The sequence below is a fragment of the Chionomys nivalis genome, chromosome 19, assembly GCF_950005125.1.
Source record: "Chionomys nivalis chromosome 19, mChiNiv1.1, whole genome shotgun sequence".
NCBI lineage: Eukaryota > Metazoa > Chordata > Mammalia > Rodentia > Cricetidae > Chionomys > Chionomys nivalis.
Window position 1 is genome coordinate 53095279 of NC_080104.1, and position 13988 is coordinate 53109266.

The 13988-nt window shown below is 49.7% G+C and overlaps 1 protein-coding gene across 1 annotated transcript in view; it reads left to right on the forward strand.

Moving 5' to 3' along the window:
• The window catches only part of Bcr (BCR activator of RhoGEF and GTPase), a 115741-nt gene continuing 101753 nt past the window's right edge, over positions 1–13988 (forward strand). Inside the window, exon 1 of the mRNA XM_057794646.1 lies at positions 1–1710. Within this exon, the coding sequence (XP_057650629.1) occupies positions 429–1710 (1282 nt within the window). The 5' untranslated portion in view covers positions 1–428. The remainder of the gene's footprint in view (positions 1711–13988) is intronic.

Sequence of the window (13988 nt, forward strand, 5' to 3'; positions counted from 1 at the left end):
GGGAGTGCGGCTAGAGCTGGCCGGGCTGGTCGCAGCGCCTACCAGAAAGGCTGTGGGGCAGCGGGGCTGCGGGGCGGGGCGGGAACCGGAGGTGAGGAGCGTGCGGGCTGCAGCCGCGAGCCCGCGGCGGCCCTGCTTTGCGGAGGACGGCTCTCGCCGCCGCGCGCGCCGCGGAGCCCCGCACACAATAGCGGCGTGCGCAACCCCGCGCCCTTCCCCACCCCCCGCCCGCACCCCCCACCCCCCCTGCCGCCGCCGAGCCGTCCGCCTTACCTGCGGTCCCCGGGGGGAGGGCATTGTTCACCGCCGCCGCGGGGCCATGGGAGCCGCCGGGCGCCCCGGGCCGGGCCCGGTGAGGAGGTCGCGCCGTCGCTAAGGCGGGCTCCGGCGTGCAGCCCCGCGGCGCAGGTGAGCCGGCCAGCCGCGCCATGGTGGACTCCGTGGGCTTCGCCGAGGCGTGGAGGGCGCAGTTCCCGGACTCGGAGCCGCCGCGCATGGAGCTGCGCTCGGTGGGTGACATCGAGCAGGAGCTGGAGCGCTGCAAGGCCTCCATTAGGCGCTTGGAACAGGAGGTGAACCAGGAGCGTTTCCGCATGATCTACCTGCAGACGCTGCTGGCCAAGGAGAAGAAGAGCTACGACCGGCAGCGCTGGGGCTTCCGCCGCGCAGCGCAGCCCCCGGACGGTGCCGCCGAGCCCCGAGCGCCTGCCCAGCGCCAGCCGCCCGCTCCCGCCGACGGCGCAGACCCGGCACCCGTCGAGGAGTCCGAGGCACGGCCGGACGGAGAGGGGTCACCGGGGAAGGCACGGCCGCCCTCTGCCCGCAGGCCAGCGGCTGCTGCGCCGTCGGATAGAGACGACCGAGGGCCCCCAACTAGCGTGGCGGCGCTCAGATCCAACTTCGAGAAGATCCGCAAGGGACCTGCCCAGCCCGGCTCTGGCGACCCTGAGAAGCCCTTCTACGTGAACGTCGAGTTCCACCACGAGCGTGGCCTGGTGAAGGTCAACGACAAAGAGGTATCCGACCGGATCAGTTCTCTAGGCAGCCAGGCCATGCAAATGGAGCGCAAGAAGTCCCAGCAAAGCACTGGGCAGGGTCTGGGGGAAGCGCCCAGACCCCACTACCGCGGGCGCTCCTCGGAGAGCAGCTGTGGCCTCGACGGTGACTACGAGGATGCGGAGTTAAATCCCCGCTTCCTGAAGGACAACCTAATCAATGCCAACGGCGGCAATAGGCCCCCTTGGCCGCCCCTGGAATACCAACCCTACCAGAGCATCTACGTCGGAGGTATGATGGAAGGGGAGGGCAAGGGCCCGCTCCTGCGAAGCCAGAGCACTTCGGAGCAGGAGAAGCGCCTCACCTGGCCCCGCAGGTCCTACTCCCCCCGGAGTTTTGAGGACAGCGGAGGGGGTTACACCCCGGATTGCAGCTCCAATGAGAACCTCACCTCCAGCGAGGAGGACTTTTCCTCTGGCCAGTCCAGCCGCGTGTCCCCAAGCCCCACCACCTACCGTATGTTCCGGGACAAGAGCCGCTCACCCTCACAGAATTCGCAGCAGTCCTTTGACAGCAGCAGCCCTCCGACGCCACAGTGTCAGAAGCGCCACCGACAGTGCCAGGTTGTGGTGTCTGAGGCTACCATCGTAGGTGTCCGCAAGACCGGGCAGATCTGGCCCAGTGACGGGGACAGCACCTTCCAGGGGGATGCAGGTGAGTACCAGTGTGGCTATACTTGGACCTGCTCCGGACTCTTTAAGTAGATTGACCTGGGGAAAATGGGTGCTTTTTGGCGTGATTTTCAAGTGCTTTTGTGTTTCCCTGGCCCTGCGCCTGAACCGACTCCACCCCCTTCCTCCTGAAGGCAAATAGGATGGGGGTGAAGGGGGACTGGAGGGAATGGCTGGTGGCTTACTCTCTTGGTCTTAACTCTAAGCAGGTGGGTTTTGCAGAAGCATTGGGAGATAGAAGCCCATGTGCTCTCTCCATGCTGGACAAAAAGTCAGAGCCATCTTTGCCACCTAGATCAGCTCCTTTGAGTGGGGAGTGACCCATGCTTGGATAGTCTCCGCCACCTGGTTGTCCTGGTCTTGGAGTGGTTATGTGTTCTGTTAGGGGAACCCAAGACATGCAAGCTGCCTCAAGGTCTTAGATGTGTCAGATTCGTGAGAGCAGATGAAGACAGTAGGAAGGGAGTAGTGCTGACTCAGTGGGCCACTGGACATCAGTAGGTTGGGGATTTCATGTGGGGCTAATCTGTCATCATCTTGATCGACTTGGCTTTCAGTGTCTGCTTCACCATTCCTCCCGCACAGAGCACTCCTCCACCCCCTGCCGTTGGACTTTGTCTGCCTTTTTCTTTTTGTGGTACTGGGGCTCAGACACACTTGAGAAATGGTGCACCCCCTAGATCCACCCCTGCACCATGGGGGTCTCAGTTACATCTCCAGACCTCATCTTCTCTTCCGGTCCTCCAGTGTGCCCGTGCCTGCTTGTTTGCCCTGGGATGACCCTCAACAGGTTCTTGTTTTGGGCTCCTAATCCATGGTCTGACTCCAGCACTAAGATGAAATAACTTCTTTGCTGCTTATAGGTACCGCTGGCTATGTGGGGAAATGGGACTGGGTTTTGAGATTTAGGTAGGAGTTTCAGTTGGAGTAAAGAGGGAGGCGGAGGGGTACTAGCAGGCATGGGATTTGGGGGGTGTACAGCTGTCAGGAATCACTTGGAGTCCTTGCCGCTGTTGGGCTGATGTGGTCTTTTGCTTCAGTGATTTTTTTTTTCTTTTCCTGCTGATGGAGTTGCACGTGCTTCGTTTGTCAGAATCCTTTTGAAACAGCGAAGCTATTTTTGGCTGAATTAAGCTGCCTTTTTAAACTCAGTGCTGCCCTGCCAGTGCTCTGCCCTGGTTAGGTGCCTCCAGTTGCTGCCCTTCCCAACCTGCTTCTGGGTTGACGGCTGTGCCATGCATAGCTGGACCTGTCTGCCCATAGCCTGGTCAGCTGCATTCCTTATCTCTAGTGGACGGTTGAGAAGCTGTGGGAGTCAGAAGTTGGCTTTATGGGCATATTAATCAGCTCCATCTAGGTCTGGAGGCTGGCCCAGTGATGACCGGGCACCAGCCATGTCCAGCCAGCTTATTGCGAATTGAACTCGCTTGAGCTGGCCCTTCGGTGCTATGGTGATTGGGGACGTTATTAATAAAGAAGAACAGGAGAGGCATTCATGGAGACCTGCAGTCTGGTACTCTCAGGGAACTCTTGAGTTTCCAGAAAGCTGAGCCTAGCCTTTCCTGTATCTACCGTAGAAATGGCCATGTTGCCCTTCACTTAATGAGCCCCTAGTGCAAGTCAGAGTAGGTAAAGGTAGGAAAACGGAGGGAAGTGGAGCCGAGAGACACACAGGATAGTTTCTCAGGAAGTGGCTTAGAAGTTAATTTCCTATTTTAGAACTTTCGGAATCCTTCTTTGACTACCCTGAAGCCCCACATTCTCTCTTATTTTTCCCTAAACATTCTTTTGTGTCTTTTTGACATAGGACCTCCCGATGAAGTCCTGTCTAGCTTAAAACTTGCTATGTAGACAGACCACTGCTGGCCTTCAGTTTGCAGCGGGCTACTGCTTCCCGAGTGCACCACGGTACCGGTCTTCCTCAGACTTGTTTCTTTCTTTTCTTTTTTGAGCCAGGGTGTTACTATGTTGCCCTCACTGCCCTAAAACTGACTTTGTATACCAGGCTAGCCTCTCAGTCACAAAGATCCACCTGTCTCCTCTGGAGCGCTGGGATTAAAACCGTGTTCCAACATGCAAAGTGTCCTCAGACATTTTTAGCAATTAAGGTGAACAGCATCACCTAAAAGGACTAAGATGTGGCTTAGTAGTGGTGTGAACTCTGGGTTTAGTCTGCCATACCATGGTGAATAATCAAATAATAAACCGGAGTGCTCAAAAGCAAGATTTACGTTTTTTCCTTAGACCGTTTTTTTTTTTTAATAGTTAAAATTATCAGAGCACTTTGAGGTGTGTAGCAAAACTGAATGGGAAGCTCACAGACTTCCCATATACCCAGTGCCTCCACACCTGCCTCCCCTGTTAGCAGCATCCCCCACTAAAGGGGTACATTTGTGACAGTTCAGAAACCAACACAGACACATTGAGATCACTTGCCACGTATAGCTTATGTTAGGGCTCTTTTAGTTTCTGCACTGTGTGAGTTTTGTTCTTTTTGGCCTTAACATGCCCAGCTGTTGTAGCCCAACAAACATTTAAACTGTGCTGAACCCTCTTCTCTGTCCTGTAGGGGAGGAAGAAAGGGTCCCTGCTCAGCCATCTGTCTCTGTTGGGACTACTTACTGATATTCATTAGATGGCTGTGGGTGGGGCTTAGTAGCCCAAAGGAACAATAAGAAAAATTACAGTGTGTGTTTATATGGGAGTGGGGGAGGTCACCCTAATGTTCTGTCAGGGCAGGCGCAGTGGCCCAGCTCTGGTAATTTTCGAGTTCCTTCAGATGAGTTGCAAGGGACATTAAGGGAAGGAGCGGAAGCCATCACACAGTGCTCTGTGCCTTATGCAAGGTCCCTTATAAGCTCTTCCGTCACCTGGTGGTGGGATGTCCATCCACATAAAGATGCTTCTTTGAGCTGAAGGTTCTGGGTGACTCACGTTGGTATGATCACACACTGTTGGTGTTTTCACGACTGGCTCCTTTTTCTTAAGTGTAATGTCCTTTGTCTTTACCCACCTTACAGCAGGGACTCAAGCTGCTTTTTATCCATCTATCTGTCTATCTGTCATCTACCTATCTATCTATCTATCTATCTATCTATCTATCTATCTATCTATCATCTATCTAATCTCCATCCATCTATCCATCTACCTATCTATTCATTCATCTATCATCTATCTAATCTCCATCCATCTATCCATCTACCTATCTATTCATTCATCTATCATCTATCTAATCTCCATCCATCTATCCATCTACCTATCTATTCATTCATCTATCATCCATCCATCCATCCATCCATCCATCCATCCATCCATCCACCCACCCATCCACCCATCTACCTGGTTTAAGGGCTTACCATGTTGCCTAGGCTGGCCCTAACTCCTGAGCTCCAGCAGTTGTCTTCCTCAGCCTCTCAGACAGCGGGTACAGTTAATGTAGCACACTATGCAAGGCCCTTCCCTCCTTTAGACCTGGGAAATAATGTGATTGAGACCTCTACTCCTTTGCTCCCCAGAGCCTGTTGTATGTGTGCCCCTTGGGTTTATTTTTCCTGGGGTTTAAGCATAGGGATTTCCTTGCTGAGCCCATGCTGACCTGCCAAGCTGCTTCTAGCCTGAACTGAGGGTCTTGTGTTTCACTGTGGCGCTCAGTGAGCTGTCATCTCTTTCGTTGAGCATCTTCATTTACCCTTTGGGTATTGGTGCCGGAGTGCCTGACCCCTGGGTTGTCTTTCTCTTGGGTAATTGACTAGAAGATGACTAACTGATTTGCGTGGGTGATTGTGGACTATTAGCCTTCACGCCGGCCTTTTGATGGCTCAGTCATGGCCTCTTTAGACCAGAGCCCATGGCTGCCTCTGACTTGAGTTCAGGCTTCCCCTGAGCAGAGGTAGAGGTGGGGTAGAGGTGGGTTATTCAACAGGTAAACAGCCTGAGGTGTTTAGGGAACAGAATAAAGTATTTCGAGACGTTTCTTTAAGGGAACTAAGAGGGCTGTCGCAAGCCTGCCCTGTGATTCTCTTTTAATTTGTCGCCTTTGGCTTTAGAACACACATCTCCTCATTGGTTGAGAGTCCTGTGGGTGGGGTGGCCTGTGTGTGTGTGTGACTGCTGCCTCTACCAGGACAAGTCCAGGTAGCCAGTCTGCTGAAGCTACTTGGAATCAGGCAGTGTTAGCCGGCCCAACCTGTTGCTTCCTCCTGTGGGTTGAGAGGTTTATGTGCAGGGTGAACCAGCAGGTATCTGGGAAGTGTTCTCAGGTCGTTAACTAACAGGTTAAGTTTCGGCTAAGGCCAGTGTTTTCGTATCAAGGCTTGGGGTGATGACATGCTTATTATAAACCCCTCGGTGTTCTTCATCTCGGCTGTAAAAACACAACCGCTTGGCCTCAAGGAAATTTGTTGGTTTTTTTTTTTTTTGGAAAATGTAGTAGTAATTTTAATTGAAATGTTATCGTAATGTGCTTATTATTTTTAGTGTGAAATATACATAACAAAATGTGCAATTTCAATCTTTGAGACGTTCTCAGAAATCAAGCCCAGGGACATTGTGTGTCCTAGGTAAGAGCACTGTCACCAAGTGGATCTTTATTCTGTCCAGTGGCAGCTAGTACAACCATCACCAGCACTCACGACTAAAATACTCTTTTGGGGGGTGGAGGTCTGGGACTGACCCAGGGCACTGCAGAGCACAGACTGTACCCCTGAGCCATATGTCCCGTCCTATCTTTTCAACTGTTTGGTTTTTCTAAGCAGAAACTGTATCCATCTAAATAATTCCTTCTTCTCCCTGCCTCCAGTCCCTGGCAGCCAGGAGTCTACCTTTTGTCTCTGGGGCTTTGCTTATCCTAGGTATCTTATGTATATGGAATCCTATACTATTTGTCCAGTGACTAGTGTGCTTAGTTTAAGTATGGCTTTAAAATTCCCTGGGGCGGCACTCTCACCCTTAACTCCCTAGCCGCTGGTCCTTAACAGGTGTGTTTTCTTTAGAAAAACACCTGTTAGTGCTGGTGTCTTCCTGGTTCCCTGGCCTTCACACCCACAGTCTTGAAGTGGCTCCTGTATTAGTCAGCTAGCACTATTGCATAACAAAATATCCCAGGCTGGGGGAAGCAGCAAAAATGTGTTTTCTCACGCTGCTGGAGGTTGATGTGAATAAGGTCTTGAAATAATTCCCTCTGAGGCCAGTCTCCTTGGTGTGCAATAATCTTTTAAAGGCCTTTTCACACAGTATCTCCTTCCTAGCAGCTGTGAATGTCCAAAATTCTTCTCAGAAAAGCATCAGTTGTGATTAAGACCACTGAATTGATCCCATGGGTTTTTTTTTATTAACTTGTTGAGATCATAATATGATTACATCATTTTCCCCTCCCCTTCCTCCTTCCATGTACCCCCTACCCTGCTCTTTCAAACACATGGCCTCCTTTTCTTCAGGTGTGTGTGTGTGTGTGTGTGTGTGTGCGTGTGTGTGTGTGTGTTCGTTCCTGAATATATCCAGTCTGCTTATTTTATATAATGTTATGTATATGTCTGTTTTCAGTGCTGACCATTTGGTATTGGGTAATCACTTGGTGTGCTTGTCCCTGGGAAAGACTAATTCTCTTGCTCTCAGCATTCTTTAGTTGCCTATAGTTCTTTATCTAGAGTTCATGCCTCTGATCTCCCCCTCTCCCATGCCCCAGCCTTGTTCAGCTCATGTTTAGGCAACCATGTTGGTGAGACTTCATGGGTGTGATGTCTGACCTTTCTAGGAGAGACTCCCTGATCCTCTGGCTCTTAGAATCTTTCCATCCCTTCTTCCACAGTGTTCCTTGAACCTTAGATGCAGAAACTGAACTGCAGATGTATGGGTTGGGACTGAGTCCCAGAACTCTGTGTTTTGATTGGTTATGGTTTTATATAATGGTGTCTAATAAAAAAAGAACTTTCCTTGGTGAAGGGTGATGGCTAGACCCTGGAGAAGGATCAAATTAGTAATTTTTTTCTTTTACTTTTTTTTGGGGGGAGGGGAGGTTCACAACAGGGTTTTTCTGTAGCTTTGGGACCTGTCCTGGAACTCGTTCTTAGACCAGGCTGGCCTCGAACTCACAGAGATTTCTTAAAAGTCATAGTCTCAGTAGCTGAGGGTATACAAAATGTGGGAGGTGCAGGGTTGAAATCCGCAAAGGAAAGATTTTGTCGTGGCCCAGAGCTAAATGGTGCTCGGGCTGGTTTTCAATGGCTGTGTTATAGGACAAATTTGAGCAAAAGCACACAGGTCTTGGGAGTGGCTCAGTTGGTAGAGTGCTTGTCTAGCATGCAGGAGGCCATGGATTCAGTCTCCAGTGCCCCATCAACCCGTCATGCTCAGGAAGGTTAGGAACTCAAGATCATCTTTCTACCTGCCAACTTCAGCCTGTCTCAAAAAAGGAAAAAGGAAAAAAAGGCTTTGTGTATTAGGCAATCATTGAGTCATCATTGAGCCAAGGCACCGGGAGAGCACTGGCTAATGCTCAGGAGCCATCGCATCTCTGCTCAGTTAAGTCAGTTGGTGACCAGATCAGGTCATTGCTGAGGTCCTGTCTGTTGATCTATAGTTTCCTTTTTCTTTCTCTCTTTCTGTTATTTGTTTGTTTGTTTTTGAGGCATGGTTTTACTGTATAGGCGAAGCTGGCCAGTGCTTTACCACTGATCTGTATCCATCCCTAAAATTGTCTCGTTTTTATTTTTAGAAGCAGTAGCTTTATTCTAACCTTCTGCTCTTCTGAGGACCCAGTGAGCCTCCGGATCCTCCTGCCTCTGCCTCCTCAGCCCTGGGGTTACAAGCCCTCACACTCACTCTCTGGTGTGGGGGCTGGGGGATGAACTGAGGCTCTCATACTTGCAAAGCAAGTTCTTAATGGACCCAAACCTTCTTTGTAGCCTCCTAAAATTACTGCTGACACAGACTTTCCCGTACTTCTAAGAGTCGTAACCTTTTCCAAGGCAGCCGCTCTTCCCAATTCAGTAACTGGAGGGTATTTTTTGAACATCAGGTACATACCTGGCATTGCCATCTGAGAAATTCTCTTGCTTTTCTAAATGAATTTGGTGAAAGACTTTTTACCTTCATGAGCTTATCCTTCTAAAACCAACCAACAGAAGCAAACCCTTCACAGCATCAAAGTCTTCCTCTCGTGTATCTTTCTTTAACTCTGTGTTAGTCCTTATTTCCTGTTGATCCTGGGTCTGGCTGGCTTCCTTCTTCAGGGAGACAAGGAAGGCAGAGGGTGTCCTGCTTCTCCGCCCTATAGCATTTGCCATACCCTGTGTCCTCAAGAAGAAGTTGTCCAGTGGAGAAGTTTCAGAGCCTAGGTTGGTCCTTACATATCTCAGGCGCCAAGAGACATGGATAAGAATGACCTGAGACTCCATTTTTTAAATTTAATTTTAAATGTAAGAGTGTTTTGCCCTTATGTATATATGCATACCACAAATGTGCCTGGTGCCTGCAGAGGCTAGAAAAAAAATCATCAGTTCCCCTGTAACTGGAGTTATTATTGTGAGCTATCATGTGCATGATGGGATTTGAACCTGAGTTCTCTGGATGGACAGCAAGTGCTTTAACCACTGAGCCGTCTCTCCAGCCATGAGGATCCATCCTTAAGGTGTTAGTTTGCTTAGACCCTCCTGAGTCCTAGCCAAGCCCACTTAATCTGATCTAATAAATAGCCGTGGCTTTTCAGGAGCCCGATGGTACGGTTCCTTTAGGAATGAAACTGTTTAGCTATGGAGACACTCTGACCGGTTGTGGGTCCTTCTTCGCTGACTATTGAGCATCCCCTGCTCAGCTAAAGAGGACACTCTGAGTCCTGCAAATCCAGTGTCCTGGATTCTGACTGTTACTGCTGTGACCCGAGGCTTTATTGTGCTCAACGAAATAGTAGCCAGCAAGTTCATAAAGGCACCTGCCAGTTCTGGACTTGGAAGACTGAGGTGTGGTTTGTGTAGTAAATGTGATTTCTTTGAGGCAGTTTCATGGGCCCTTGGAACATTCTTGTGAAGTGGCTGTAGCAAGATCATTCTTGTAATTATATGCTGTCCACTGGTCGGCTCTGAGGGTGAATGAGGCATGCAGACGCCTAGAATACAGCCTGGCTAAGGTCAAGGCATTCGTACAGGAGCCGAGGAGGGCACTGTGAGTCACATGACACAGGGTAACTCCTGGGGTGTGAGACACCTTCATCTGCTGTCTGACCAGAGACAGGCCTTCCCTGCAGGTCTTTTTAGTCTGGTAGGAGAGAGTGGCTGGTGTAAACCTATTGCTACCTTGAAAAAATGTGATCCCAGCGTTCAGGAAAACTTAAAGGCCTCAGCCACTTAAAGACACTTTCTCTTCTCTTGTTTTACAAAGTTCCAAGAATGAGATTCTTTCCTTTCCTCTATCCCCCTTCCTTTTCTCCCTTTCCCTTCCTTCTCTTCCCCTTTTCCTTCCCATCTTCCTTCCTCTTTTCTCATATGGGACATCAAGCTTAGAGCCCAGTATACTAAGCAATTCCTGTGCCACTGAGGTACATCCCAAGCCCATTCCGATTTCCAGGTGATGAATGGCATTAGATGATAAGGATGAGACCCTTGTAAATGAGGTTAGTGGCCTTTACAAAAAGCTCTCAGAGAACCCTCTACTCCTTCTGCCATATGAAGATGAAGTAGGAAGCTGAAGCAGGAAGTGGGCTCTTAGTAGACATGGCTTCTAATGGACTTCTGGTGTCCAAAATGGTGAGAAACCATTTTTGATTGTCTATAGATAAGCCCTCTAGCAGATGGTACTATTGTGGAAACCTGACTGGACTATGACAGTCCAGTATGCTTTACCTGCTTTGTAACTCCTAAAAGAAAGCCAAATAAATCACTTGGGGTCAGAGCTCAGGCATACCAGACCAGAGGACTAAGGCCCTTTACCAGCGTGAGCCGAGCCCAGCACACAATGACCCCCCTGGGAGAGGTGAGACTCTTAGATGGGGCGGTCTTCTTGCGGTGCCTTGTAAGCGAGGGTCTGGTAAAAGTCAAGGACCACCCCCAGCAACCATGTCTGCCAGTTTGTGAAGTGGCTTAGAGCCACTTTAAAAAGATGGTTGTGAGGTTTACATTCATTGATTCATATTTTATTTCTGTAAGAGTGTGTGTGTGCGTGCGTGCATGTGTGTGTGCTTGTGTGTATGAGTGAGTATCATTGTGCATGTGTGTGCACACGTGTGTGTATTAGAGGACAGCTCTGCAGCCATTCTCTATCACTGCCTTGTAGGATTAGGATCCAGGGATCAAACTCAGGTCAAGTGTCATAATTAGTTTCAGCTGTCAACTTGACACAAACCTAGAGTCATGGGGATAGGAACTCCAATTGCCTCCATCAGATTGACCCGTGGGCATATCTGTGACGCATGTTCTTCATTGCTATTTGATGTAAGAAGGCCCAGCACACTGGACACTGCCGTCCCAGGCGGGCGAGCACGAGTTATATAAGAGCGCTAGTCAAACAAGCCGGAGAACAAGCTGGTGAGCCGCTTTCCTCCATGGTTTCTGCTTCAAGCTCCTTCCTGCCTTGAGTTCCTTACTTGATGATGGTCTGTGGCCTGTGACACCGAGTAAACTGTGCTCCCTAAGTTGTTTTGGTCGCGGTGTTTATTATAGTGACAGAAATCAAACCAGAATGTAGATCTGCACGCAAGCACCCCTGCCTAGCTGAACCAACCGTCTTCCAGCCCAACTATGGGGCTTTCAGAACGGAAGCCAATACTGTAATAGCGACAGATTAAACTATTTTACCAAGCAGCCAGGGAGACATTAGGTTGCTAATGCGTTGGTGTCACCAGGTATGATCTATATGGGGTACTGCTGTAACCTGTAGCTGATGGTCAGAGGTGGCCTGAATTTTCTGTCGTCTCTGTGGAGTGTCAGCAGCCAGGAGCCAGACAGGACTGGGAGAAGAGTTCTGTGATGTTCACATTGGGAGCACCTGGACGAACCAAGCCCGTGAGGACACTAGGGTCTTTGATTTCTAGTCCCATACACTTGCCACCACTCGCTGTCCTCCATCCTGCCTGGCCTTCACTTCTTGGGAGACTGGGGTAACTGGACCTTGTGCAAATCTAGAGACTTGGTTTATTTACTTGTGGTTTTGTTGCTGTTGGTTTTTTTGTTTTTCCCTCCCAACCCTTCAAGAAGCCTTCTGCTTTGAAACCTAAAAAGCGAGAGAACTGTCCTGATTGGTGCTTGTGATGAAGACGGGCAGCACATGGGTTTGACTTGTCTCCCCTGAGTCTTCTGCGCCCATTGGCCTCTGTGGGCACAGCTCTGTTCTCGTCTGGGTGTGTCTTTGTTCCTTTCTTTTTTTTTTTTTTTTCACAAGCAGCTTTATTGACATATAATTTACTCAGGAAAGGATGAAAGGATATAGTTCAGTGATTTTGGGGGGTAATCACAGTTATGATCTAATTTGGGGACTACTTTGATTACCTCAAAAGGAAACCTTAAGTTATGACCCCAGTGTCCGGCAGCCTCCCAGTTTCCAGGCCGTGTACCACCACCCCTGGCTCTGACCTTTCTGTCCATGGAGACTGACTTTATGGACATGTATGGAGGAGAATCATAGCACATATGGCCTTTTATGTCTGGCTCCTTTTACTTAGGCTACCGTTTTTGAGGTTTGTCGTGTTCTGACATGACCAGAACTCATTGTCTCATGAAGTCCATTAAGATTCCAGAGAATGGAATCGCTCCCCGGTTCCAGCTGTGCTGTAGAGCCCTTGTGGTTCCCAGCTCTGCCGTAGGTGCTTCCTTTGGCTCACAGGGAAACCTAGTCAGTTAAATTTTGAGCCTTTGTGTCCCAAGAGGGCTGTGGATGGAAGTTTTATAGAAAATGTGGAGGTTCCTCAGCCTCATGGTTTTGGGGAGAGGCCCCGGAGCATGGGTTGCTGGAAACCACGTGACAACTGAGTTTGTTTAGGTCATCAGGATTTAGCCAACACATCTTTTTTTTTCCCCACTGTATTTTCTCATTTTACATACCAATCCCAGTTCCCACTCCCTCCCCTCTTCCCATTCCCTCCACCTTCCCCCACCCCCATCCACTCCTCAGAGAGGGTAAGGCACATTGCTTTGAGGAAGGACCAAGGCCCTCCCTACCATATCTAGGCTGAGCAAGGTATCCCTCCAAAGAGAATGGGTTCCAAAAAGCCAGTGCAAGCAGTAGGAATAAATCCTGGTCCCACTGCCCCAGCCATACAACTGTCACCCACATTTAGAGAGCCTAGTTTGCTTCTATGTTGGTTCCTTCCCTGACAAGCTGGAGTTGGTGAGCTCCCAGTAGCTCAGGTAAGCTGTTTCAGTGGGTGTCCCCATCATGGTCTTGACCCCTATGCTCATATTCTCACTCCTCCCACTCTTCAACTGGACTTTGGGAGCTCAGCCCAGTGCTCCACTGTAGGCCTATGCTTCTGCTTCCATCTTAAATGCTACCATAGAACCTTCCAATGCTGGATGAAGGTTCTATGGTAGCATTTAAGATAGTCATCAATCTGACTATGGGATAAGGCCAATTCAGGCACCCTCTCCACCATTGCTTAGAGTCTTAGCTGGGTCATCCTTGTGGATTCCTGGGAATTTCTCTAGTGCCAGATTTCTTGCTAGTCCCATAATGGCTCCCTTGATCAAGATATCTCTTTCCTTGCTCTCATCTCTGTCTTCCTCCATCTTGACCATCCCATTCCCTCAAGTTCTCCTTCCCACTCCTCTTCTCCCCTTGATCCAGACCAAGTCTCCTATGTTTCCTCTGAGCCTCATCCACTAGGGCCTTTCTCTTTCTATTAGGAAGTGTGGCTTTGTTGGAGTGGGTGTGGCCTTGTTGGGGGAAGTATGTTACTGTGGGAGCAGGCTTTGAGGTTTCCTATGCTCAGGATATGCCCAGTGTGTCAGTCCACTTCCTGTTGCCTGCAGGATGTAGGATACTCTACTGTTTCTTCCATACCATGCCTGCCTGCACGCCACCATGCTCCCCTCCATGATGGACTGAACCTCTGAACTGTGAGAGAGCCCCCTCAGTTAAACGTTTTCTTTATAGTAAGAGTTGCCGTGGTCATGGGGTCCCCTCACGGCAATAGTGAACCCTAACTAGGAGAACCACGTTCCAAATGAGGAAGTGGGGCTCTCATGTCCTGCTGCAGGAATCGAGAGAAAGGAAGGTGATGGTCCGACAGTTTACTTCAAAGACATGTCCTAGATGACCTAGGGACTTCTAGCCAGG